The sequence below is a fragment of the Mustela putorius genome, unplaced genomic scaffold (genome assembly GCF_011764305.1).
Source record: "Mustela putorius furo isolate JIRA1106 unplaced genomic scaffold, ASM1176430v1.1 tig00000508_pilon_pilon_pilon, whole genome shotgun sequence".
NCBI classification, from domain to species: domain Eukaryota; kingdom Metazoa; phylum Chordata; class Mammalia; order Carnivora; family Mustelidae; genus Mustela; species Mustela putorius.
In genome coordinates this window covers 1,336,224-1,363,322 of record NW_025421402.1, presented here as the reverse complement: position 1 = coordinate 1,363,322, position 27,099 = coordinate 1,336,224, and the positions used below count along the sequence as shown (strand labels likewise).

At 40.8% G+C, this 27,099-nt stretch overlaps 1 protein-coding gene across 2 annotated transcripts; it reads left to right on the top strand.

Moving 5' to 3' along the window:
• The first annotated feature begins 539 nt into the window (after positions 1 to 539).
• Positions 540 to 22,023, top strand: DDX59 (DEAD-box helicase 59). 2 transcript variants are annotated; one of them, XM_004756243.3, is made up of 8 exons: positions 540 to 820; positions 2,053 to 2,861; positions 3,875 to 4,042; positions 7,418 to 7,507; positions 13,433 to 13,684; positions 14,779 to 14,931; positions 15,431 to 15,559; positions 21,572 to 22,023. In XM_004756243.3, the coding sequence occupies exons 2-8, from the start codon at positions 2,064 to 2,066 to the stop codon at positions 21,833 to 21,835; spliced, it is 1,854 nt and encodes a 617-aa protein (XP_004756300.1). In that variant the 5' UTR covers positions 540 to 820; positions 2,053 to 2,063; the 3' UTR covers positions 21,836 to 22,023. The 2 variants fall into 2 exon arrangements, with proteins under 2 accessions (XP_004756300.1, XP_004756299.1); XM_004756242.3 differs by having other exon boundaries at positions 540 to 1,241.
• Positions 22,024 to 27,099: the final 5,076 nt, after the last annotated feature.

The window sequence follows — 27,099 nt, the reverse complement described above, 5'->3', positions numbered from 1 at the left end:
TGCTTGGGGCACGTGGCTCCAGAGTCTAGCAAAACAGAAAAGGCAATCCACAGGCACAAAGAGCCGTGACTTGTGTTATATTCTTTTGGGTGTTGGGTGGGGTGTGGTAGTATGGAAATATGATCCAGTATGTCACATGCACCGCATCAAACTTACTCCATTTCATTTCAGAGTTATTCTGCCAACTAAAAGCAGATTGGGATTACAGGCCTTTGGAGTCTCTGCCCCTCCCTTTTACACTCAGACTTCCCAATTTCTAAGGGTACCAGGCTCCCGCGCCACCAGCTTCAGTCTTTCCGGGCGGTCAAACTGTTTTTCAGCAGTCCCGGCCCACTCGATTACGTAAATTCTTCCAAGAGGCTCCCCAAATCCGCCCCGCCCTGCAGAACCTGGCCAGCTCCAGCCAGGATCCGAAACTTACCAGCGCCCTGGAGCGGGGAAGAGGGCACCGAAAGGCTCGGAACTTCCCAGGCCCCGCCCCTCCCTCGCGCTCCCCGCCCCCGCCAGCTCCCAGCCAAGCTCCGCCTCCCACGGTAGCCCCGCCTTCCCCGCGCGCTAACGCGCGCCGCGGTCTTTTCCCAAAACCCGGAGAAGTGGATTCTGCGCTCCGCACGTTCCCTCGGAACCGTAGTGTGGCCGAGCGAGTCCAGGCTTGCCGGAGGGAAGGCTGGCCCAGGGCTGGGAGGAGGAAACCGGCCCCGAGCGGGAGAGGACGCGGCCCCAAGTCTGCGCCAGTGAGCGGGCCGCGGGCCCCGGCAGCTCCGGCCTCCTTCCCGTCGGGCTCCCTCTCCTCTGGGACGCGGGGCGCTAGGCCGCGGCGGTAGGATACACCCCCTCCCCCCGCCCCGTGAGCAGTTCCCCTCCCACCCTTGCTGTCGCCTCGTCCCGGGCCTCCCGCCGGAACGCGGTGCCCCGCCCGCCCCGTCTCCTAGCAGCGCCGTGACGTGCACGCGCCTCTGGGTGGGGGGCCGCGGGGCCGCGGTGAGGGGCAACGCCCGAGGGGAGGATCCGGGAGCCTGGGACGGGAGGGGTCGGGGGCCGCGGGGGACTCGGAGGCCTAGCCGCCCGCCCCGCTGGAGCCTGCTCCGTTTCGCCATTCGAGGACCTCAGTCCCAAGCGCTTCCTGCTGATACAGAGCCGTCCCTCCCCCAACCTCCTTGACGTTCCCGGAGACTTAGGGCAGTAATTCTACATCTTCAGTTGCACTTTTTGTTGGAATTTTTCTGGAAGAACTGAATCTGGTAATTTAGCTTAAGAATTTTTTTTTTTTTTTTTGCGAGAAATGGTTATTAGTATATGTAGTAGTCCCCAAATTAGGTTAAAGGCCTTTCACAATCCACGTCATTTTGCAAAAACATTCTTGGTGGAAACAGGCATGGCAGTGCTTGAGAGCTTGCGTTCTGGAGCCCACCGTGCTCGGGTTCTGACACTTAGTAAGGGTGTGAGCCTGGACAAGCCGCTTAATCTCTAAATGGCCAACGTTCCTCATGTGAAAAATTACAGTACATAATACAGCATAGTGTGCGAGCGCGTATCTGTGCGGGGATGGTGCGAAGCCCCTTTTACGGGCTTGTGAGGGTTCCCTTGTGAAGCACTAAGCACTGTGCTTGGAACGTAGCAATACCTACGTGTTACTAAAATAGCATTTTTCTCTATGCTTTCTGGTTTTGATTTTAAAGATCCCAGTTGTGAAGTATCCCTTCTGTTTTGTGAAAAATGTAATAGAAGGATTTACTCCAGAATTTCTATAATATTTGGTATTTCAAAGTGCAAGTAGTCAGCAGAAGCAGCCTGCATGCACAAGGCTGTATTAAGCAGAGTGCAAAGGTTCACCATTCCCATGTATAAGGAAAAAGGATTCTTTTTTTTTCCACTAGAGGAAATTTGTGAATGGAAGGAAAGCTTGCTATTAAGTAGTGTCATGATGCCTTCTTTGATTCCTTGCAGGCAAAGCCCTAGGACCGTAGGCTGACTGCAGGATAGCCATATGGTACTTTACATGTGGACTTTTTTGAGGGTAAAATACATCTCATTATGTGATTTCCTCAACAGAATACTGGAGGATGTTTGTTCCAAGATCTCTCAAAATCAAGAGGAGTGCTAATGATGATGGCAAAAGTTGTACAGCTAAGAAAATTAAACCAGATGCAGAAGACCTGCGGCTGGCTAAAGGCAGAGGTGATAGAGCTGATGCGTTAGTTACAAAAGAAGCCGAAGGGCGTAGCGTGGAACCATGCCCTTTCCCCAGTACAACTGGTCAGTTGGCCGAGGTTGGTTTGGTTGGACCCCAGCAGGATGCGAAGGATAGCGATCTTTCTGAAGAGCCTGTTAAGTCATTTTCCAAAACGCAGAGGTGGCCGGAACCTGGGGAACCTGTCTGTGTTGTTTGTGGTCGTTATGGAGAGTACATCTGTGATAAGACAGATGAGGATGTGTGTAGTTTGGAGTGTAAAGCAAAACATCTTTTGCAAGTAAAGGAAAAGGAAGAAAGATTAAAGCTCAGTGATCCACACAAAGTGGATTCTGGGCCAGAGTCTCCACTTAATGCTTTTTATGTATATAGAGAGCACCCCTTTATTTCGAACCTTCAGGAAGACCAAATTGAAAATCTTAAAAGGCAGCTAGGAATTGTAGTTCAAGGGCAAGATGTCACCAGACCCATTATTGACTTTGAGCACTGCGGTTTCCCTGAGGCCTTGAATCTCAACTTGAAGAAATCAGGCTATGAAGTTCCAACCCCCATCCAAATGCAGATGATTCCTGTGGGACTTCTGGGAAGGGACATTCTGGCCAGTGCTGATACTGGCTCAGGAAAAACAGCTGCTTTTCTTCTTCCTGTTATCACCCGAGCTTTATGTGAGGTAAGAATTCTCAGGTGTTATTCTCAGAAGCAAGTCGGGTATAGACAAAGTTTCATCCTTAACTATATTAAAACTGCAAGCTGAAACTATGACTTCAGTCATTATTGCTCCTGGTGATTTTGCTTCTGATAGTTTCTATGAAAAACACAATTTTAGGGAACTTTTCTTTTATCAGATTGAACCAAAGATCTTTTCATTGAAGGTCTTAAAAATCGCCTTCCTTACAATATATTTTCTTTCAACAAATTTTCTTTTCAAGAAATATACTTTTGCTTTGGGGAAAAAAAAATCCTGCCGACTGAATGACCTGCAATTTTTGTGTCCATTTAGCCTCCTTGGATTTTGTGTTTTGAAAAAAAGGATTTATACCAAAGTTGGAAAGTTATTATAGAGTTCAAAATACATCCTTCAATGCGATTCGTGGTTCATCTTAAAATAATGCTACCTTACTTTACTTGTTAGTTTATAGCGTGCAAAGCACTCCTACACGTAATTAATTTCGCTGACATATTTGCCAAGGACTAGTGAGTTTATGAGGTCTGAGGTAGGATAGGAAGGGAAACCACTATAAAACACAGGCAAAGAGAGGAGAGGTAAAGGAGGAAAATTTGGAAAACTAAAGAATTGTAGATCATGTGAGGGAAAAAAAATAAAACACCAGATGTTCAAAATACAAGTGAAACTCACTGATGGAAAACCAGATCTTCCTGGTTTTCTCTTCTGAAGAGAGTGGCTCGAGATTTCAGGGTCCAACTGGCCTTCAGTTTTCCCACCCTGGTTATTGTGGGTGTTTCTCCCTGGCCCCAGTTTTGACCTTTTCACTGTATATCTGTTATATAAGGAAGGGTTCCATTTACGGTGGTTTTTGGAGAGAAAATTTGCAGGGAGCAAAAGGCAAGGTTCCTAACTAGTTGGGCTGATGGGAACATCCCCAGAATCACTTTGAACATTTAGTCCACATCAGCAGGAATTAATTGCCGGCGTTTTTAGACTTGTTTTTCACATCTTTGCAGAGCAAAACTCCATCTGCTCTCATTCTTACACCAACAAGAGAGCTAGCCATTCAGATAGAGAGCCAAGCTAAAGAACTGATGAGTGGTCTGCCACACATGAAAACCGTGCTTCTGGTAGGGGGCTTACCCTTACCCCCACAGCTTTATCGTTTGCGACAACATGTGAAGGTAAGCACCAGTTTGATACAATGCCTTTGAAAAGTATTATAAGCAATGTGGGAGCTAGGGTTTTTTGGTGTCGTTTTGTTTTTGCCCTTGAGGAACTTGTAAGTGTGATTTTTAGGTTACCCTTTGTTTATTTTTATTTTTGTTTTTGTAGGTTAACCTTTACATTCTTACCACGTAAGACTTAATTTTATTTTTAAGGTTGTTTTCTATAGGAAAGGAACACAATTTATTGAGTAGCTGTCATACGTCAAATGCTATTGGATGTTCTCCTGTGCACTACCACATTTAATCACATTTGCTCTTTTTTTTTTTTTTTAAAGATTTTATTTATTTATTTGACAGACAGAGACCACAAGTAGGCAGAGAGGCAGGCAGAGAGAGAGAGGAGGAAGCAGGCTCCCCGCTGAGCAGAGAGCCAGATGTGGGGCTCGATCCCAGGACCCTGAGATCATGACCTGAGCGGAAGGCAGAGGCTTAACCCACTGAGCCACCCAGGTGCCCCTCACATTTGCTCTTGAAGGTCTGTGGGCATATCGTCTTATGGTTCAGAAGTTAAATCTCAGAAAGATGGCATTTATTTAAGGATCTATAGCTGATACACTTTTAGAGTGTGATTTCTACAAACGAGGGCATTATCCCACGTAACCACAATACAGTTACAGAATCCGGAAATTAACATGGATACACTGGAATGCTTCAGGAGTAAACATTGCTATCATTTACTCCTCAAAGCCCATTCATGTTTTACTAATCATTCTGTCAACTTTTCTTTTCAGTAGCACAAGAACGCAGTTCAGAATCACATTTTGCCTTCCGTTGCCATATCTCTTTCATCTCCTTCAGTTTAGAACAGTTCTTTATTCTTTCCTTTTTTTCCATGATCTTGACACTTTTAAGGATTATAAACTGCTTGCTTTGAAGAACGTCCCTCAATTGATTAGATTCAAGTTATGCATCTTTGAAAGGAATATCATGGAAGAAGAGATGCTTTGTTCTTTTCATTACATCCTTTTAGGTGATACACCATTTCAGTCTGTCCTTCTACTGGTGATATTTTCTGGAAAGTAAAAGTAAAGTTTATTTTTTGCCTTTGTATTTAGTTAAATATTTTGAGTACTTTGATATTATATTTTTCTTGTGCTTTACCAAATTTCCAGGATGACTCAGAATTACCTACTATATTTAAAGGATTATAATGCGTTATTACCATGATTTGCTTTGGTTCTCCAGTTGTCCCCAATTTGAGCGGTGGAAGCACTGTGAAGTTGGTTTCTGTGGCCTTTTATTATATCCCAATCATTCTTTGAGCACTTTTTTTCTTTCTATCTGAAGAAGATGTTCATGCTTAAATTGTTCTTCCCTTGACTCAGCCCTGGAATCCTGCCTTTCCCCAAGCTGCCCTGATTCTTTTTGGTAGAGGATAGTAGCTAGAAATCAAGAGCTGGGCTCTTGGTTGGGCTCATTGCTATTGCTCTTTGCTGTTAAGGTACCATTGCTTCTAGGACCTGTCAGTGAATGGAAGGAGAGAATGTTCCATAAGTGTGTGTTTCTGATCTACATTTATTATAGACCATGAATTCATGTCGATACTTCCAACTCTAATTCAACACAGCGAGACTCATTTTGGTGCTTCCTGTTTCCATATTTATCATTCTGGCAGTGAGAAACCTGCTACCTGTTATCTTTTATATGTTTATTTACTTGACCAGCCATCTTATATGTAACCATTCGCCCGTCCTCATTTCTGTCCCCTGCCCCCCAGTGATGCCTTCCTTCCCAGACTCCACCCTGCATCCTCTTCACCCCCTTAGACCGCGACACCCCGTGCAGGGTCACCTTTCTCCAGAGGCCCCTCATCACCCTGTGCCTTGCCAGGGTGTGTCCTTCACATATACCCCCCTGGGAAAAAAAAAAAGAAAAGAAAGAAAAAGTCTGTCTGTTCAACAAAGTGATCTTTCAAAAGCCAGGGCAAGATAGAGACCTTTTCAGGTATAGAAAACTGAGAGGGAGTTTATTACCAGTAGACTTATCTAAAAGAACAGAAACTAAGATATTCTGCATTAAAGAAGATGATTCTGGAAAGGAAGGTGTGGGATCAAAGAAAGAATGGCAAGCAAAGAAAAGCCTAAGAATGTGGGTAAATGTGAACAAACATTGACTAAATAAAAAGTAATAATGAACAATCTGTGGGTTTAAAAAAAAAAATAGAAGTAAAATACTGGCCGACTGTAGCATGTAAGTGCAGGAAAGTTGTGATTGGTGTTAAATCATTTGCCCTTGGTTGCTCAAGAAAAAGCTAAATATATCGATTTACTTTAGACTTTATTAAGTTTATTATAAATTTATTAAAATTCCCACACTAAAAGAATGGGGGGGAGTTCATTAAAGAAAGGTTTATTAAAAAAAAGCAGGGGGGGGGGAATAAATAGAAATAGAAGGGATGAGCTCAGTTCAAAATAACTACAACAGATTTAAATGTTTATGGTATTTCCGAAGAAACTAAGCGGAACTCTATAGTTCTATAGATATAGATCCTTACTACAACCCTGAAATTTTATCATTCTCCATGATCTGTCTCACCATTGTGTCGGTGTGTCCTTGAAAAGTGGAATACAATTAAATTTATGAGATCATTTGTAACTACTATACTTTACACCAGGCACGGTCTCATTTAATCCTCACAGTAATTACTATCATTTCCATTTTATGAACGTGAGAACAGAGACTCACACCATTATCAATTGCTAGAGCTAAGATCTCTACTGAAGTTTGACCAAACAGGCCCTACTTTTTACCACTGCTTCAACTATTATGTTCTAAGTGTTAAGAGCCTTAAGCAACTTTAGAAATCCTTTTGTCCAACCTTTTAATTTAAAAACAGAATAGCAGGCCCAGAAGGATTCAGGGATTTGCTTTTGTTTACAGACCAGATAGCAGTCAGCCTGCCTGCTAGACCTTTTCTGGTCTGGCCTCTGCCTCCTTTCAAGCCTCACCCAGGTCTTCTCCCCCTTTTTTACCCAGTGGAAACCTCAGTGGTTTTCCAGCTTCAGAAGGTTCTTGAATGTTTTCCCTCTGCCTTCTCCTCACTGGCTTCCACTATTCCTTTAGGTTTTAACTTACATGTTAGCTAGGGCTGGATAGATGCCTCCATTTATTATTCTACTGACCTCATGGGTATTTGTTTGTTTTTTCTGTTCCTTTATGTTGCAAGGTTCATGAGAGCAGAGACTATGTGTGACTTAATCATCATTGAATTCTGAGTACTTAGCCCAGCGGCTGGCACATAGTAGCCACTCAGTAAGGACAGAGAGAAGGAAGGAAGGAAGAAAGGAAGGAGTATTATCTAACTTTTTTTTCTTTTTCTCTGTTCTTCAGGTTATCATAGCAACTCCTGGGCGACTTCTGGATATAATAAAACAGAGCTCTGTAGAACTCCGTGGTATAAAAATTGTAGTAGTAGATGAAGTAAGTAATTGTTGTTTAGAACATAGTCATATAGTTTAATTTATGAAAAGTATATTATTCTTCTATAAACTCACCGTGTGTTCAGGCATTTTCAGTCGCAGTAGTCAGTTTTAAGCTGGCTCCTGTGTGGCACTGCCCCTAACCTGTAGTGCACCCAAATTTAACCACGTTAACAAATACAACCAGCTGTTTTTTTCCTAATTGACAGAAAACACAAATCCAACATCTACTATACTCTCAGTGATAAGTTATTTATTTATTTATTTTAAAATACTTTATCATTTATTTGACAGAGAGAGACATAGCAAGAGAGGGAACACAGCAGGGGGAGAGGGAGAAGCTGGCCTCTGGCTGAGCAGGGAGCCCGAAGCAGGGCTCTATCCCAGGATCATGACTTGAGCCAAAGGTAGACGCTTAACAACTGAGCCCCCCAGGCATCCCTCAGTGATAAGTTTTTTAAACATTTGACACTGGCTGTCATTTGCCTATAAAAATAAACATGTCCTTGGCCAATAACTATCAAGAGGGAGTTTGGAAGTAACTCATCATGCTTAGTTGGATGACCTTTTGCATTTTTTTCTGTGTGGACATAGGTGTCTGTCGTTGTGATTTTCAGTGTGACATAGAGCATATAGGCGTTTTTATTGTTTTGGTTTGCTTAGTAAGGTGAAATAAATATGTTTTTATCTGATGATATTCCAGCACGTGAACCGGCATGAGGACAGAAAGCCATGTGTCCGCCCAGCCTGGGCAAGGGCTGGTTCGGCCTGCATGTGATACACATCACATGCCCACTTTCACACATGTCCCAACAGCAGTCACAGAGCAGGGGCCCAGCAGTGATCAGAAATGTGGGGTCCAGGGGCTGACCAGTGATGGTAACGTGGTCCCCCTACTGTGGGTCCCAGGAGGTAGCAGTAGGGTACCAGAGGATATGAGAGAACACATAAGTAAGATCCGCGAAATGAGGATTTGAGCCTTTTCTCCACCCACTATGGGATGCTGGGCAAGTCATTTAATCTCCCAGAGTTGTGGCAAGGATGAAGTAATGATTGTGAACATGTCTCATAGACCTGGAAAGTCTTGTGTAAATGTAATGTTATTCAGTCCTTTATTAGTTTTTTGTGTTTTTTTCTTACATATTTATTTTTGTGTATGTGAGAGAGAGCATTTAAATTCTACTCCCTTAGCAAATTACAATTATACAATACAGTGATACCAACTATGGTAACTGTTATGATTTCAGACCTTATCTGTTTTATAACTGTAAGTTTTTACCCTTTAGCCCTAGATCTCTTCCTGTTTCACCCACCTTCCAGCCTCTGGCAATCATTCTTCTCCTAATTTCTATGAATTTGACTTTTATTTTCTTATTTTTAACTTTTTTACATCCCACATGTAAGTGTTACTGTATAATATTTGTCTTTTTCTGTCTAGCTTACTTCACTTCACTGAGTATAGTGTCCTTCAGGTCCATCCACGTTACAAAAAAGGAAAGAAATTTTAAGTCTGAATAATACTCCATTGTGTATATATACAACTCATTTTCTTTATCTGTTCATCCGCTGATGGACACTTGGGTTGTTTCTCTACCTTGGCTATTGTGAACTGTTATTTAGTCCTTTAAAAAGTACTGCTAAGTCAGCACTTGCCTGGTGTGTCTTTAGTGTCAGCTGACTTACTGCATCCGGTTATCGTCGGACTGATTTCCGCCTGCAAGTACGGGTGGGCTTCCCGCTGTTGCTCAGTCCATGTGTTCTGACGTCCTCACCCTGCTATGAGCCGGAGAAATGATCCTCAGATTTTAAAGTGAGATCCCATTTCTGCTTGCTTCTCCCCACGACATTTTCACTTTTGCCAATGAATGAGCCACCACAGGGCACCTCAGTGCTGTGCTCAGAATACAAAAGGAGTATTCATTCAGCAAACCTGTGCCAAGTGCTTGTCCTGTGCAGCCTCTGTTCCAGCATTGCAGGAAATGAACTGGTAAGCTACATAACTGATCATGTACTGAGACTGACTTTGGCCCAGCAGTGCTATTTAGGTACAGACTGACCAACTCTGGATCAGTTCGGATGGCATCACAAAGAAATTTTAAATATTATTACGACCTCCAAAGTGCTGAAGACCTACTAGAGAAAAATACACAACCACTTGAAGTAAAGGCAAGAGCATTATCACCTACACTGACACCCAGAAGTGCTGCTAAAAGGTGTAGTGCAGGCCAGGGAATGGCAGACTCTTTCTGTAAAGGACCAGACAGGAAATATTGTAGGCATTGGGGGCCACATGGTCTCTGCTGCTACGTCTCAGTACAACCAGAGACAGTAGGTAAATAATCGGGTGTGACTGCTTTCTCCTGAAGCTCTATTTACAAAAACACATAAAGGCCTGTGTTTGTCTCAAGAACCTTAGTTTGCTGACTCCTGATACGAAGTGTTAGTAAAATAATGGCACTGTGTATGATATGCTAATTGTTCAAGACAATTAAGGTGAAAAGGAGAAATGAGAGAATGTGTGGATTGGCACCGTAAAAATGGCTTCTCCGATGTCATGGGGTGTTACCTGGTCATCCACAGATGGAATAGGATTTAGAAAATTAGGGAACATATCGAGTATTCCAGGTGAAAAGGCTAACATGAGCAGAGCCAGAAAGGCCAAGCACAAAGCACGGAGGGACCAGCCAGCTTGATGCGTTCGTCCTGAGAAATAATAGGAAGTAAAGTTGGGTAGTTAGGGTGGGGCCAAATTATAGAGGGCCTTGAAAGAGAGGCAGAGGATTTTGGATTTGATGTGGGAAACAATGAGGCTTTCTAAATTATTGAGTTGGGGTGTCACATGTGGAAAGTGGTGGTTTAGCAAGGTTATTCTGCTGCTCCATGAAAGAGAAATTAAAGAAGAAAGAATCTGTGGGACAGAATGGCTAGCAACCCAGACAAGAGGTGAGCAGGGTCAGGGACAGGGCGGAGGCAGTGGGAGGCATGAGTACATTTGACAATCACTGTAAATCAATCATTCATGAATCTTCTGATGACTGAATATGAGAGAAGATGGAGAAGGTGGTTGAGGAGACTCTATAAATTCTGGTTGTGCCTTTAATTTTAAGTAAAGGACAAGTGGGTATGGGTTGGGCTTAACAATATTTGAGTTGGTTTTAGAGATGTTGAATTTCTTATGAATGGTGCATGAAGGGGAAATACCGTGTGGCATCAGCACCCATGTGAGCCACACTGGTTTCTCCAAGGGAGAAAGATGAGAGGGAGGGACAAGGTCTGGGGCTAAGTGTCTGCTTGTGAAGTTTGAAGATGAGTCCGTAGTAAACAGAGAAGTAGTCTGAGAGACCAAGCAGGAACTGGGAATGAGTAATATCCCTGAAGAGAGAAGCCACTGTTTCGAGAGGAGGGTGAAGATACCGAAATGGTCAGGCATGGAGACTAAGAGAATTCCTTTAGAATTAGAAAAATCTGCTCTATTACTCTTCTGTGTCTTCCACATATCTGTCCTTTAGCCTAGAATTCTCTCCTGTCCCCTCTTCCTTCTTTATGTGTCCATGGCTCTGAAACCTTCTATCAGTTCTCCTGATAGACTTCCGGCCTTCTTTCCTCTAGGCTCTGTTGACCTGGATATAGACTGTTATCATTTCTCTTGTGTTATGTTCCTTGCTATATCCCTACAATCAAGCACCGTGTTGGTCCAAGTTTCTCTAATGGTTAAGAATCATCCAGTGTGTTCAGTGAATGTAATAGAAGTCCACACCTCTTCCTTGGGTATACTGATTCAGTAGGCCTGAGTTGGAGTCCAGGAATATGTAAAAACTCTTTCTGGGTGATTCTTGTCTTCAGGGAGATTTGGGACACACTGACTAGCATGCTGCCTGACAATGCTTTTTCAGTGCTCAGATTTAATGAGTGTTTATTTGTTCATCAGATGCCTTTTTAGGGCTTTTTACATGATAGACACTATCCTTGGTTTTGAGGATACAGTGGAAGGCGAGATAAGCCATGACAAATGTTGGTACACAGGTTAGTATCAGAGGAGGGTTCCCTGAACGCCATTTCTGCTGAAACCTGAATGAGAAGGAGCCAGCCACGCAGAGATCCATCTGGAGGAAAGGCTGCTTCAAACAAAACAGCCAGTGTGCAGGAGCTAACGTGGGAGCGAGCATTAGGTAGCTGAGCACAGAAAGAAGGCTGGTGTGATAGGGTCGTGGGGTGTGACATGGTGGAATGGTAGGGGATGAAGTCGGAGAAGTGGATGAAGATGAAAACTGTAGGACTTTTGGCTGTTGGGTTTTAGTCTATATGTGATGGGAAATTACTGGAGGGTTTCAGCAGAGGAGTAGCGGATATGATTTCTGTACTAGAAGATACGGTTTATGTTCAAGCTGGGTGCTTGAGGTGGATGGCTTCTGTTATGGGGTTGACAGGATGAGGGGGGGGTCTTACAACTGTGAGCTGGAGAGAAACAGCTGGATTTGGGGCATGTTAGTGTGAACAGGTTAGATGTGGGGAAGCTTGGGTGAAAGAAACAGGGCGAACTTATTTCTGATGGCTTCTCTCTTTTCTGAACTGGGAGAAGCGAGGCCATCTCCTAAAATGAGAGGGGCTTAGTGGGATTATTGAGGAAAAGCAGGGGATGTTTGCAAGACATACTGCCATGTGCATATGCACATGCTCTGTGTCTCATGGTAAATTGAAACATAGAGACCATGCTGTGAGTGTGGTCTCAAGGGTCTTAAGTATTTTATCTCATGAATCCTCATAACAGCCCCATGGGGTGGTAACCATTATCACTCCCATTTGTAAAAGGAAAAACTAGGGCGTATAGCCATTCATTAACATGCTTAATTTAAGGTCCTAGGTAGAGCCAGGATCAAACCTAGACCATCATGTTTATTTTAGATTTTTTAAATATCATAGAATGAATAATATTAAAGTGAGTGTTTAAACTTCCACATTAATGGACACTTAAAAATACAGTACTTTAGGGATGCCTGGCTGGCTCAGTCAGTAGAGCATCAGACTCCGAATCTGAGAGACATGAGTTTGAGCCCCACACTGGGCATGGAGCCTACTTAAAAAATAAAAAACAAAACAAAGAAATAACAACAAAAATACAATGCTTTAGTCTAAATACACTGAAATAGTTTAATATCTTAATTTTCAAAATTATAGACACCTGGATTGTATTTAAAAAATCAAGATAGCCTTTATCTTTCATTATTTTAAAGCAGCACTAACAAAATTTTTTCTTGTTTGCTTAGTAATACATAAATCGTTTTTGAAAACTAGCAATGCAGAAATATATACAGAAGCAAAAGCCCTCAACATTAAATTTTTTAAATTTATTTAATATTTTATAAATATATGTCCATGGTAAAACAAAAAAACAAAAAAAAAAAACCCAAACTTTGCTAAAAGCTATAAAATGAAAAATTTTATTGCCTTCCCTTCCACAGCCTGCAGGCCCTTTCCCCAGAGTTAGCAATTGAGTTTCTTGGGTTTATATGCAAATGGTACCACGTTATACATAGTGTTCTGCACTTTGCTTTTTTTCCTCCTAGCAGTGAGTATCATTTAATAAAGGACTTTCTTCTCATAATTAATGATAGCACAGTGTTGTAGTATATGGCTCTACCATATTTTATTTCCCAGATCCCCTATTGATGGATATTTAGGGTTTATACATTTGTTGCCAGTATTAATAATGCCATAAAAATCTTTGTATATCACTAAAAACATGTAATTATACAATGTATAAGTTTATATAAATATATATTTTCCCAATTCTTTATATTTTGACATTGTAGTATATTCTGTGAAGAAGTTTTTAATTTTTCATGTTCTTAATCATATCTTTTTTTTCCTTGGGTGGCTCAGGGTTTTAATGTCAAGTAGGACTAACTTTAAAATGATTTCATTTTAGGCCGATACCATGTTAAAGATGGGCTTTCAACAGCAAGTGCTTGACATTTTGGAAAACGTTCCTAATGATTGTCAGACCATTTTGGTTTCAGCTACAATTCCAGCTAGCATAGAACAACTAGCAAGCCAGCTTCTGCAGAATCCTGTGAGAATTATCACTGGGGAAAAGAACCTGCCCTGTTCCAGTGTGCGCCAGATTATTTTGTGGGTGGAAGAACCAGCCAAAAAGAAGAAATTATTTGAAATCTTAAATGTGAGTAGTGAACCACGCAACACTGTTTTGTAGACAGTGTTTGCATCTTTTACAATTCTTAAGATAACGATTTTTAGATACAGCTTTTGGGTAATTTGTCTAGATATTTAATAATAAATTGCTTTACTTTGGAATTCTGTGGGGATCAAATAAATACTGTATGGATGCAGGGTTGTTTTTCATTTTCTGTATTATAGAAGGACATAAATATCAAGATTATTCCTAAATAATATTTTTTTTCAAAAATTTTTAGTAGTTTTATATATTAGATAAAGACAAGTTCTTTCTTGGCCATTCTGTCCTTGAGAAATATAATTTTTTTTAGCAGTAACTTGCTCATTTTTAAAAAATATTTAATTTATTTATTTGTCAGAAAGAGAGATCACAAGGAGGAGGAACAGTAGGCAGAGGGAGAAGCAGGCTCCCCTGCTGAGCAGGGATCCTCATGTGGGACTTGATTCCAGGACCCCGAGATCATGACCTGAGCTGAAGGCAGATGCTTAACTGACTGAGCCACGCAGGTTGTCCCAGCAGTAACTTGTTTAAACAGAAATTTATTAAGTGGGTCGTAATGTGTAAGCACAGTTACTTAAAGTAGAAAGGGGGTGCCTGGGTGGTTCAGTCACTTAAGCATTGGGTTCAGTTTCAGATCAGGTCATGATCTCAGGGTTTTGAGGTTGAACCCCATGTTGGGCTCCTTGCTCATCGTGGAACCTGCTTAAAATTTCCTCTCTCCCTCTCTCTCTTCCCCAGCTTGCTTGGGCACTCTCTTTCTAAAAAAAAATTAATTAAAGAAATAAAGTAGTAAGTTAAATACAGTTTGTATTTACTTATAAACAGTATTTATAATTTTAAATTACACTCAAAATTTTAAAATTGTTTTTGCAATATTAATGAAATGATGGAGGAAACATGAAGGGCAGTAGAGTTTTGTGCTTTTGTTTGTGCATGTTTTAAAGAAAACACTCATTTTAACACTCATTTTTCCTCTATAAACCTTTTGATAACTAGCTTATACTAATGCTTTCAGAAAAACTTCCCATTTTGATTTATGTTCTATGAATAATTTTAAATACATGTTTTTCATTTTTCAGGATAAGAAGCTCTTCAAGCCTCCAGTGTTAGTATTTGTGGACTGCAAGCTGGGAGCAGATCTCTTAAGCGAGGCAGTGCAGAAAATCACAGGTTTAAAAAGCGTATCTATACATTCGGAAAAATCACAAACAGAAAGGAAAAACATATTGAAGGTTTGACACTCAGCATTCTCTTCTTAAGGGACCCCATATTACCAGCAGGTTTTTAAAGCAGACTTTTTTAATGACTGCAAGAATTTCAGGCAGGCAGGACTGTGAGCTAATTGTTCCTCTTGCTCAGGCTTCTGTGTTTTGGGAGCAATAAGCCTGTTCCCTATGGGGGAACATTGTAGATTACTACATAGATTACTAATTCAGAATCCACCATTTCTGGAATCAAGTCAGTTTAGACTGGGGGAGAGCAATAAATTCACCCTTGGAAATGTTTGCCAGAATACATTAGTAGAAAAAAAATTGATACCAGGAATGGGGAGGGTTTGGGAAGAATTAAACTACACATGTTCCTCAGTTATATTAAGACCTTAACTTATTGAAAAGATTTGGCAACAACAATATTGATGAAGAAAGCTTTGAAAAAAGAAAAGATGTCTGAATTGTATCAAAGCAGGTAAGATAAATTCTGAATAATGAATTGTGTTGCTTTGTCGGGAAGGGATTACTCGAAGGAGACTACGAAGTTGTGGTGAGCACAGGAGTCCTGGGACGAGGCCTGGACTTGATCAGTGTCAAGCTGGTTGTCAATTTCGATATGCCTTCAAGTATGGACGAGTACGTGCATCAGGTAAAGAGATTTTATATGTTTCCACCGTGAGTTTTCTTGGGTGAGGCATTGTCAGTAGAATGGTAACTAAAAAGATAAAAAAGTTTTATCATAGACATAAAAAAACTCTCACATCATTTTGTTTTTAAAACGTATATGTAGGGATGCCTGGGTGGCTCAGTGTGTTTAAGCCTCTGCCTTCGGCTCAGGTCATGATCTCAGGGTCCTGGGATCGAGCCCCGCATCAGGCTCTCTGCTTATCAGGGAGCCTGCTTTCCCTTCTCTCTCTGCTTGCCTCTGCCTACTTGTGATCTCTGTCAAATAAATAAATAAAATCTTTTAAAAAATAAAAAAATAAAACGTATTATGTATGGGGGTGCCAGTCTGGCTCAGTTGGTGGAGCATGTGACTCTTGATTTCAGGGTTATGAGTTCGACCCCCCTGTTGGGAGTAGAGATTACTTTAAAATAAAATATTTAAAAATAGGTATATATGGATATAAACTAAATTTTGTTTTAAAAAACTATATGTATACCTAAAATGGGTTAAAATTATTAGAAATAATAACCTAAAATGTTAGTGTAAAAAAATTTTAAGTAGCTAGTTTTGGGGTTATTTTTCCTTCCTTTGTATTTCTTATTCAGTAAGCATATTAAGTGGCTTTTATAACCAAGGGGAAAAAAGGCTTTGTTTTAAGTTAATATATCTGGCCAAAATAAAACTGATCCATTAAAAGTATTTGTTTTTTTTTTTTTAGAAATCTTGTCTTCATCTCTTCTTCATATCCTTATTTGTTCTAGACTTTCACCTATTAAAGTTTTGTTTCTTTATTTTGCTGCCAGAGATAACAGCAGCTCTTCTTTCGAGCAGAAATAGAGCTTTCTGTTAGCATCGCCTTATCTCCCTGACTGCTACCTGTCTTCCTTCTCCGGCATCACTTACAGACTCTTCAAGTAAAGCCTTTCTGTCATGTTCGTAGAATTACCTCTGAATGCCGCATTTGCTGGGATCACCCACTGAAATGCTTTCAGTGCCTTGAAGGCATTGTTGCTTGTGTCTTTACTTAGTAATAATATAGCAGAGCCTCTGTCTGTCTGTGCTGCCTCAGTTACCTGTGCATCACGGAACTGACTCGCACACAGGAATTGATTGCTCAGATCACTGAAGCTTATTTTCTTCCAAACTTTTAGTGATTTGGGGTGTAATCTTTCTAAAATATTAACATGTTTAAGAAACTCCTTTGCTTCTTAAGTAGAATATGCTGATTATAATTATTTAACTCTTTCTTGCCATCCCAAGGTCAGTCCTGTGGCTCTCAGTTACTCACCATGTACCCTGAGCTATGGCCTCAGGGGGTCTTGATGTTTGTAGAGTTTCTAACATCTGCTCAGAATGGCCCCATATCCTCCTGCTTTTCTGGTTCTGTATCAGTGTATTGTTTGTTCACTTGCTTCAGTAAGTGAAGTATGAAGATGCACAATAAGAAATAATGCAAGCAACAAAAGATATAAAATGAAAAATAAGTCTCTTTCTTTCTCTTTTTCTTTTTTTAAAAGATTTTATTTATTTATTTGACAGAGATCACAAGCAGGCAGAGAGAGCGGAGGAAGCAGGCTTTCCCTGGAGCAGAGAGCCCGATGCAGGGCTGGATCCCAGGACCCTGGGATCATGACCTGAGCTGAAGGCAGAGGTTTTAAGCCACTGAACCACCCAGGCACCCTTTTTTGTTTTTTGTTTTTTTAAGGTTTGTGTATTCTAGGGAGAGAACGTGGAGGTGTGCATGCAGGGGGAGTGGTGGAGGGAGAGAGAGAGACTCCACAACTGATTCCCTCCCCAGCATGGAGCCCTATGTGGGGCTCAATCTCACGACCCTGAGATCGTGACCAGAGCCAAAATCTAGTCAGATGTCCAACTGACTGAGCCACCCAAGGACCCCAAGATAAAAAATAGGTCTTTGTAAGGTAGCCCTCCTACCTTTTAGTAGATATTGCAGTTAACAGTGCAGAAAATATAAATGCCTATTTATACACAAATATACGTGTATATGCATACCTAGTTGCACTTACTACATAAATGGGACCATATTACACCAACTTTCTATGCCTTGCCTTCTTTATTAAATATGTATTAGGCATCTTTCCTTATTAGCATACATAATAGGTATCATTTTAAAAATATTAATGTGTATGAAATGCTTCCCATATGACAAGGAGGCCTTATTCTAAACTCTTTAAATGGTTTTATTTGTTTAATAGGGCTTGATCTGTTTTCATGGCTGCATGGTAACCTATTGTATGGATTATCTTAATTTAATTGATGAATCCCTTTGAATTTGATGGAAATCACATGTTTCTAATATTCTGTTATTAAATAATGCTGCACGGGGCATCTGGGTGGCTCAGTCAGTTAAGCATCTGACTCTTGATCTCAGGTCAGGTCTTGATCTCAGGGTCATGAGTTCAAGCCCTGTGTTAGACTCCGTATCGGGCATGGAGCCTATTTAGAAAAATAATAATAATAACGCTGCACTGAACATCCACCTGCATAGTTATGCCTCTCATGCAGTGTATTTGTAAGGTAAATGCGTAGGAGACCTGCCCGGTCAAAGGATATGTGTATTTTATTTAATTCCATTTTATTTATATTTGGTTTTTTTAGGATACATGGACTTTTTTAAGATTGATTGATTGGTTTTAGATTTTGTTTATTTGAGAGAAAAAGAGAGCATGAGTGGGAGAAGGAGCAGAGGGAGAGGGACAAGCAGAGTCCCCGCTGAGGGCAGAGCCCTACTTGGGGCTCACTCTCAGGACCCATAATCATGATCTGAGCCAAAACCAAGAGTCGGATGCTCAGCTGACTGGGCCTCCCAGGCACCCCGAGGATATATGTATTTTAAATTATAGTAGGTATTCCTCTGTGCCTGCTTTTAAAGATTTATTTATTTGAGAGAGACAGCCATGCATGAGCTGGGGGGAGAGGCAGAAGGAGAAGGACAGAATCAGAGCATGGAGCTCGATGATGCGGGACTCAGTCTCAACCCTGAGATCGTGTCCTGAGTTGTGGAACCAGGAGTCGGACTCTTTTTATTTTTTTAATATTTTTATTTATTTATTTGAGAGACAGTGAGAGAGAGCATGAGAGGTGAGAAGGTCAGAGGGAGAAGCAGACTCTCCATGGAGCTGGGAGCCTGATGCGGGACTCGATCCCGGGACTCCGGGACCATGACCTGAGCCAAAGGCGGTTGCTTAACCAATTGAGCTACCCAGGTGCCCCTGCATGTCTGCTTCTAATTTAGGGGCAGAGAGCTTCTGGGGAAATAATTTTAAATTTGTTAAGTTTTTTAGAGTTTGTAGACTATTGTAGTTATTTTTTTAAAAAGCTTATATCTCAGTATAAAATATCTTAGAATAAATTATGTCTCAGTTGATATAATTCACCACTTGAAAGTGTACAGTTCAGTGGTTTTAGTATGTTCATATAGTTGTGCAACCATTACTACAATTTTAGAACATTTTTATCATCCCCAAGAGAAAACCCCATACCCAACCCATCAGCAATCACTCCTCATCCTTCATCTCTCACACATGCGCACATGCGTGTACACAGACACACACACACACACACATCCCTTAAGCAACCACTACTCTACTTTCTGTCTTTATAGATTTATCTCTTCTAGAAATTTCGTATAAATGGAATCATATGGTATGTGGTCTTCTCTGGCTTTTTTCACTGAACATGATGTTTTCAAGTTTTACCCATCTACATATATCAGTACATTTTTTATTGCTACATAATATTGCATTGTAAGGATATACCACCTTTGTTCAAGAGTTGCTGGACATTTAGCATGTTTCTACTTTTTTTTTTTACTGTGAATAATGCTGCTGTAAGCATTCATATACAAGTTTTTATGTGGACGTAGGTTTTCATTTCTTTTGTTTTAATTCCAGTACAGTTAAAATACAGTATTTTATTAGTTTCAGGTGTGCAATATAGTGATTCAGCAATTCAGTGCATTACTCAGTGCTTATTAGGACAAATGCACTCTTAATTCTCTTCACTTATTTCACCCATCTCCCCACCCCCATAACTGTCAGTTTGTTTTCTAAGGTTAAGTCTCTTTTTTGGTTTTTGTCGTTTTTAATTTGTTCATTTGTTTTGTTTCCTTAATTCCACGTGAGTGGAATCATACAGTATTTCTTTCTCTCTGACTGACTGGCTTCATTTAGCATTATACTGTCTAGATTCATCCATGTTGTTACAAATGGCAAGATTCCATTCTTTCTAAGGCCAAGTAGTACTCTCTGGCATATATAGATCATGTCTTCTTTATTCATTCACCCGTGGATGGACACTTCCATAGAAGTGGCACGGCTGCTTCCGTAATTCAGCTATTGTAAATAATACTGCAGTAAACATAGGAGTGCATCTATCTTTTCAAATTAGTGTTTTCCTGTTCTTTTGAGTAAATACCCAGTAGTGGAATTACTAGATCATGTGGTAATTCTATTTTTAATTTTTTGAGGAAATTCCTTACTGCTTTCCACAGAGGCTATACCAGATTACATTCCAGTTAACAGAGCACAGGTTTCCTTTTTCTGCTTATCCTCGCCAACATTTCTTCATTTTCATGTCTTTTGGGCATACACCTGGGAATGGAATTGCTGGATCATACAGTAATTCTGTGTGTATCGTTTTGAGGAACTGATAGACCCTTTTCCAACACGGCTTCATGATTTTACATCCTCACCGGTGATGTATGAGGGTTCCAATTTCTCAAAATCTTTACAGCACTTATTATCTTATTAACTATAGCCGTGCTAGGGTGTGAAGTGATACCTCCTTGTCTTGTGTTCTTTTAAGATTTTATTTTTATTTATTTTTATTTATTTTAAAGAGAGAGTGAGTGCGGCACTCTGTGCTGGGTGCTGAGCCTGAAAAAGGACTTCAGTGCTTGACCAACTGAGCCGCCCAGGCCCCCTTCTCTTTTATGTTTTGATCTGAATTTCCCCAACGACAAATGGACATGATTTCATGTACATACTGGCCATTCGTATATCTTTTTTGGAGAAATGTCTGTTTAAATTATTTGCCCCTTTTTAAATCGGGTTGTCCTTTTGTTACTGAGTTGTAAAAGTTACTTATATATTAGAAAACCTTTACCAGATACATGATTTGCAAATATTTTCTTCCAGTATGTGAGTGCAGCTATATTTTATATTAATTTTTAGCCTTATTGGATAAATTCAGTAACATAATTAAATAAAATAGCATTCCTTCCCTTACTTGTTCCCAGTCTCATTCCCTAGAGGGCCATGTTTTGTTTTGTTTTGTTTTAAGCCTTAAAATGTCCTGTATATTGGCAGCAACTATTCATTTAAATAACTCTGAAAATAGATTTTAAGTTCTACATTTAAATTAAGGAGCCATAATTACCCATGACTGTGTATTTACCCTCTCCTTCTGAAGAATTTCTCAGTATATTTGGAAATGAGCAAATTTTGTTTCTTGTGTGTTTCCATCACCAATTTGTATCCATTGAATTTTATCAAAATCAGAAATAATGATGCAAAAAATGAATTTGCTTAAATCTCACATTTCAGAGGCACTGAAGTACTCTAAAGCAAATAGTCTTCTTGTTCTAAAAACAGTAGCTTTCAAAAAGCTTTTACCCTAACCTTCTGATGATAAGAACCATCTTCGTGTCATTACCACCCTACACACATACACACACGCACATGCACACACAGGATACGTAACTGAAACAAACATTTAACAAGCAGTACTTACTGGTATTATGTGTGGGTGCTTTGTTATTTTCTGTTCAAGCTATTTCATTAAAAAATATGCAGGTGGCAGTCCACTAAATTGGTTTCACAAACTACATTGAGATGTGCAATTCAAAAACATGCTACGCGAATGAATGTTAATCTTAGTAAAGCCTCTTTAAATACTAATCTTCATTTTCTTTCAGGCGACATTGAGGTTTTATGTGAACATTTTGGAAATGTTCTTTGCATTTCATTTCAGGTTGGAAGAGTGGGAAGATTAGGCCAACATGGAACAGCGATTACTTTCATCAATAACAATTCAAAAAGACTCTTCTGGGATATTGCAAAAAGAGTGAAACCCACAGGATCCATTCTTCCCCCACAGTTGTTAAATTCCCCCTACCTTCATGACCAAAAAAGAAAGGAACAACAGAAAGATAAACAGACACAGAATGATCTGGTTACAGGAGCTAATCTTATGGACATCATTAGAAAACATGATAAAAGTAATTCTCAAAAATGACTTGTGATACCACTGAACAATTTTTTATTGTGTATTACCAGTGAAATTTCTGTATAATTGTATGGTTTGAGTAAATGAGACATGTACACGAAACAAAAACATTTAACATAATTTAAATTTTTTAAATTGTATCTCAAATTTATACTGCAGTATTGTATTTATTTCCCTTTTAATTCTCATAAATTAAAAAATCAGAAAATGAATTGCTAAATAAAGTAAAATTTTTTCTGTCTAGACAAAGCCTCAGTTTTTCCTTAATAAATTTTTTTGGAGCTGCTGTCAGAACCAGGAACCTGAACAATGAGGAGTCAGACTCAGAATGGTGATGCTTTTGTTTAGTGTTCCCCCGTGCGCTGCAAGCCTATCAGTGCTTGGATCATTGTTCAAAAAACGAATGTTAGGAAGAAAGTAAATGATGGAAACTGGAAGAAATGGTCAGTGCTGCTTTTAAAAGATAAATATGAAATATCTATCCTATTCTTAGTTTTCCCTTCAGTTTGGTAAATAAAAGTTTATATTATATTTAATATGAGCTTATCAAAATAATGTCAAGCCATGTTGATGTTGCTACTTACAGTTTTAGGTTAATTTTGGTTTGCGAATTAACTAATATTAAATGCTAGAAGAAAGGATAAGTACTTGATGCATCACTACTTTCCTTTCTTTGTAAACTGCTGGTGTCAGTTCACTTGCAGGATTTAACTAGTATGTTACATAAATGTTGACATTTAACATTTAGGACACTTAACATTAGGATATCCTAAACATCCTCCCCAAAGGGGTGTGGCAGATTTGTTTTCCATTTATTTGACAGAGATCACAAGTAGGCAGAGAGGCAGGCAGAGAGGGGGAAGCAGGCTTCCTGCTGAGCAGAGAGCCCGATGCGGGGCTTGATCCCAGGACCCCAAGACCACAACCTGCGCCAAAGGCAGAAGCTTAACCCACTGAGCCACCCAGGCACCCTGTAGCAGAGATTTATATAACTAACTAGAGTCTACATGTAGATAGTTTCTTAATGTTGTCTCCACCCAAAGGAAATCAGGGGGTCAGGAGTCTTGAGGGTTCATACCCTCAAGACTCTGGCTCTCTTTACCCTGTTTCTGAGTTTGCTGTCAAGTGATAAGCATGTTTGATTTCAAGGATAAGGCAACCATTAAGGTCCCAGAGTGTTGTAGCTAGCAGAGGTGCATTTAGAGCCTGAACTCAAAGCCTCAGCACAGTGCTCAACGTATAAAAGAGGCCTTAAGGGGCACCTGGGTGGCTCAGTGGGTTAAGGCCTCTGTCTTCAGCTCAGGTCGTGATCCCAGGGTTCTGGGATCGAGACCAGCATTGTGCTCTCTTCTCAGCAGGGAGTCTGCTTCCCCCCTCTCTCTGCCTGCCTCTCTGCCTACTGGTGATCTCTCTCTGTCCAAAAAAAGGGGGGGGGGCTTAAAAGTGCTGGTAATACTAGAGAAAGGGCACTTTTTCACTAGGCTCAAACTTGCCTATAAATAAAAGCAGTATAATTATAAGAGAGCTTTGCAAGTCAACATATTTAGAAGACTGTATTTTTTAAAAGATTGATTTTATTTGTCAGAGAGAGAAAGAGAACACAAGCAGGGGGAGCAGCAGGTAGAGGGAGAAGCAGGCTCCCCACCGAGCAGGGGGCCAGACATGGGGTTTCAGTACTAGGACCCTGGGATCATGACCTGAGCTGAAGGCAGACACTTAACTGACTAAGCCACCCAGGTGTCCCTTTATCAAATTTGTTAAACCATCACCAATGAGCACTAACATTTTTTCTTTAACTAACCTCTGTGCCAGATGTGGAGCTTGTCCTCACAACCCCAAGATCAAGAGTTGTGTGCTCTAATTCATGATCCAGCCAGGCACCCCTAGAAGACCATATTTTTTAAAAAATCAGTAGTATTGGGCTATAACGTAACCTCACTGGTCAGCTTAATGTGCTGGCTGGCCGGCTTCTGCTCCCACCAGCACTCCTGTCCTTCATTTTTCTTCTTACAACCTGACGTCCCGCCTGCTCTCATTTTGAACTGTCCTATTGCCTTGGGCATTATTGACCGCCCTCTTCGGAACTCGCCCTTCCCTTAAGGCAGCAGGTGAATGAGGCAATGGTGGGGGCAAGAGCCCCAGGCTTACAGGATCAAATCAGAATTTTTTTTTTGAAGTTCTTTTTTTTGTTTCCTCACATCTTCACAAAGAACATTGCCATGTATTTCAATTCTCACACTGATTCATCTTTATAAAACTTTTATAAATTTTTAAAAATATTTATTATATTAAATATTTTAAATTATATTAAATATTATATTAAATTAAATTTAAATTTAAAAATAATTTTTTTATTAAAAACACTTTTATAAATCTAAGTTGGATCCATGAAGTGTCCTATTTTCTGCTAAAACTGTACTTTTTTTGGCAGTCAGTGTTACTCGGCTTGCGCCCTTTTATGAGATTAATATCAACGCACCTCTTATTGCCTTGTTGCATTTTCTGCTCACCACAGTCCACACAGAGTTTGCGCCACAAATGTAGGCAGGCCTGCCACGAGAGGTGACGTGTCATTCGAGGTGACTTTCCTGGCAGCCAAAAGTAAACTGACTCCAGACAGATAGGACTCCTTTGTTGTCTCCCAGGCACACTTAGAGTGACCCCAGAGGCTGTAGGGCCACAGTATGAAAACCAACCACTGATAATTAAGTAAACACAATTCTCTTGTTCTGTGAGGTTAGTGTGAGGACCAGTGTTACTGTTCTATTTTATAATGTATGGTGTCTGTGGTGTTAATTGACAAAATTGCACATAAAGGGATTATAAGACAAATGTTTACTTTTTAAAGGTGTTTACAAATAGTTTCATAAAATGTTTACAAAAAGTAATTTTTTGAAGATATTTTATTTATTTATTTGTCAGAGAGAGAGAGAGAGAAAGAGATAGAGCACAAGCAGGGGAGCAGTGGGCAGAGGTAGAGGAAGAAGCAGGATCCCAGCCGAGCAAGGAGCCCAATGTGGGACTCGATCCCGGGACCCCAGGATCACGACCCGAGTCAAAGGCAGACGCTTAGCCGACTGAGCCACCCCCGCATCCTAACTTCTCTTTTTTATTAAATAATCTCTATATCCGACGGGCTTGAACCCACACCCCAAAATCAAGAGTCACATGTTTCACTGACTGAGCCAGCAGGTGCCTTTGTACTTCATAGTTTCCATGTCTGGAATATGCTTCAGAATAATGCAGGGCGGGGAGTCTGGATGAAACAAAGTTGGCGAAGAGCCCGTCATGACTGAAGCCAGGTGATGATGGGTACATGGGGGTTCATTACTATTCGGCCTAGGTTTGATGTGTTTGAAATATTCCATAATTAAAACATACACACACACACACATATACAGATTTTGTATTTATATAAACTTTCCAATCCTATCCTTTGACTTGTGCCCTAGTTACAGATCTTCAATTTTCCCCCCAACCTTGGCTGAAATTCTGCCTCTCTAGAGCCAAAGTCATCAGCTTCCTGACAAAAATAAAATTCCCTCCAGACTTCCCCACTCCCTATGGTGCTACCATGTCCAAGTCATGCTCCGAACTGCGGTGTCATCACTGACTCACCTCTCTCCCTAGTCTCCGTATCTGCTTACTCACCAAGTCCTACCTGTTTTTCTTTCAAAATGCCCCCATTTTTGTTTTTAAGATTTTATTTATTTGACAGACAGACACAGTCAGAGAGGGAACATAAGCAGGGGGTGTGGGAGAGGGAGAAGCAGGCTCCCTGCTGAGCAGAAAGCCCGATGTGGGCTTGATCCCAGGACCCTGGAATCATGACCTGAGCCGAAGGCAGACACTTAACTGACTGAGCCACCCAGGTGCCCCAAGATGCCCCCATTTTTGTGCTGCCACAAAAGACCAGGGCTCCATCACCCCAAATCTAAATTTTACTTGCACCTCTGAATTGGCCATTCTAATTGCAAGCCCCCGGCACTTGGTGTTCCTCCAATCCAGAGCAGGAACATATTTTTAGAGTAGAATTTCAGAAACCTTCAGCAGTTTCCTGTTGACAGCAACGTCAAATCTGCGCTCTTCTGGCTGGGGTCCGAATCCCTCCTTCATCTGAGTCCACTCGGCAGCTTTCTTCCCACTGTTCCCAAGCCCGAACCATCTGCTATGGCTTTCTCTGCCCACTAGAACAGCACTGAACACCTCTGCTGGAAGATTAAGCAGTTCCTCAGAGCTTCCGCGGACACATTCACAGTACCGGTAATTAGCTGCTGGCAACCTGAACGTTATGTCACTGGCTGAGCTCTCAATCACCCAACACAGCTCAAGAAAAGCGAAGCATCTGCTTGTGGAGGGACACTTTTAATTAGGGTGGGAATGTTTGTCGCATGTTTTCTCTATTTTGAATCCTGATAATATTTTCTTTGGAATTCCAGAGAACTTTTAGGTGTTTGGAATCAGTTAATAATAGTAAAGTGGACTGTAAAATTAGGGCAGCATTTTATGTTTTTATTTCTATTTATTTATTTGAGAGAGAGAGAGAGCAGAGAGAGAGAGAGCACAAGTGGGGCGTGAGGCAGAGGGAGAAGCAGACTCCCTGCTGAGCAGGGTGCCCAATGTGGGACTTAATCCCAGGACCTTAGGATCATGATCAGAGCCAAAGGCAGACATCGGACTGAGCCACCCAGACGTCTTTGTTTTTATTTTTTAAAAAAGTTTTATCTATTTGTCAGAGAGAGAGAACACACAAGCAGAGGGAGCAGTAGGCAGAGGGAGAAGCAGGCTCCCCTCTGAGCAGGGAGCCCTATAAGGGACTGGATCCCAGGATTTTGGGATTATGACCTGAGCTAAAGGCAGATGCTTAACTGACTGAGCCACCCAGACATCCTTAAGGCAGCATTTTAGAACTGACAAGAGTTGCTTTGATATAGGAGTTAGAGGACTGTGTGCATTTCCTTAATGTCATGCTTTAGAGAAAGGAAATTAGGACTTATTTATTTTGAAAGATGTACATATTTATTTAAGAGAGAGAGAGAGAAAGAGAGCATGTGCAATGGGGGACGGGGTGGAGGGGAAGAGGGAATCCTGAGGTAGACTTCCCGCTGACTGTGAGTGAGCTCTACATGGGGCTCCTTCCCAAGACCCCAAGATCATGAGTCAAGAGTAATCAAGAGTCAGTTGCTTAACCAACTGAACCTCCCAGACACCCCAACATTTTAAAAGACTTATTATGATTTTTAAGGCATTTCACGCAGAACAGTTTATGACTT

Coding starts and splice junctions, on each gene's coding strand:
- DDX59 (XM_004756243.3), top strand. CDS start 2,064: ATGTTTGTTCCAAGATCTCTCAAAATCAAGAGGAGTGCTAATGATGAT. Junction 2,862..3,874: donor TCACCCGAGCTTTATGTGAG/GTAAGAATTCTC, acceptor ACATCTTTGCAG/AGCAAAACTCCATCTGCTCT. Junction 13,685..14,778: donor AATTATTTGAAATCTTAAAT/GTGAGTAGTGAA, acceptor TTCATTTTTCAG/GATAAGAAGCTCTTCAAGCC.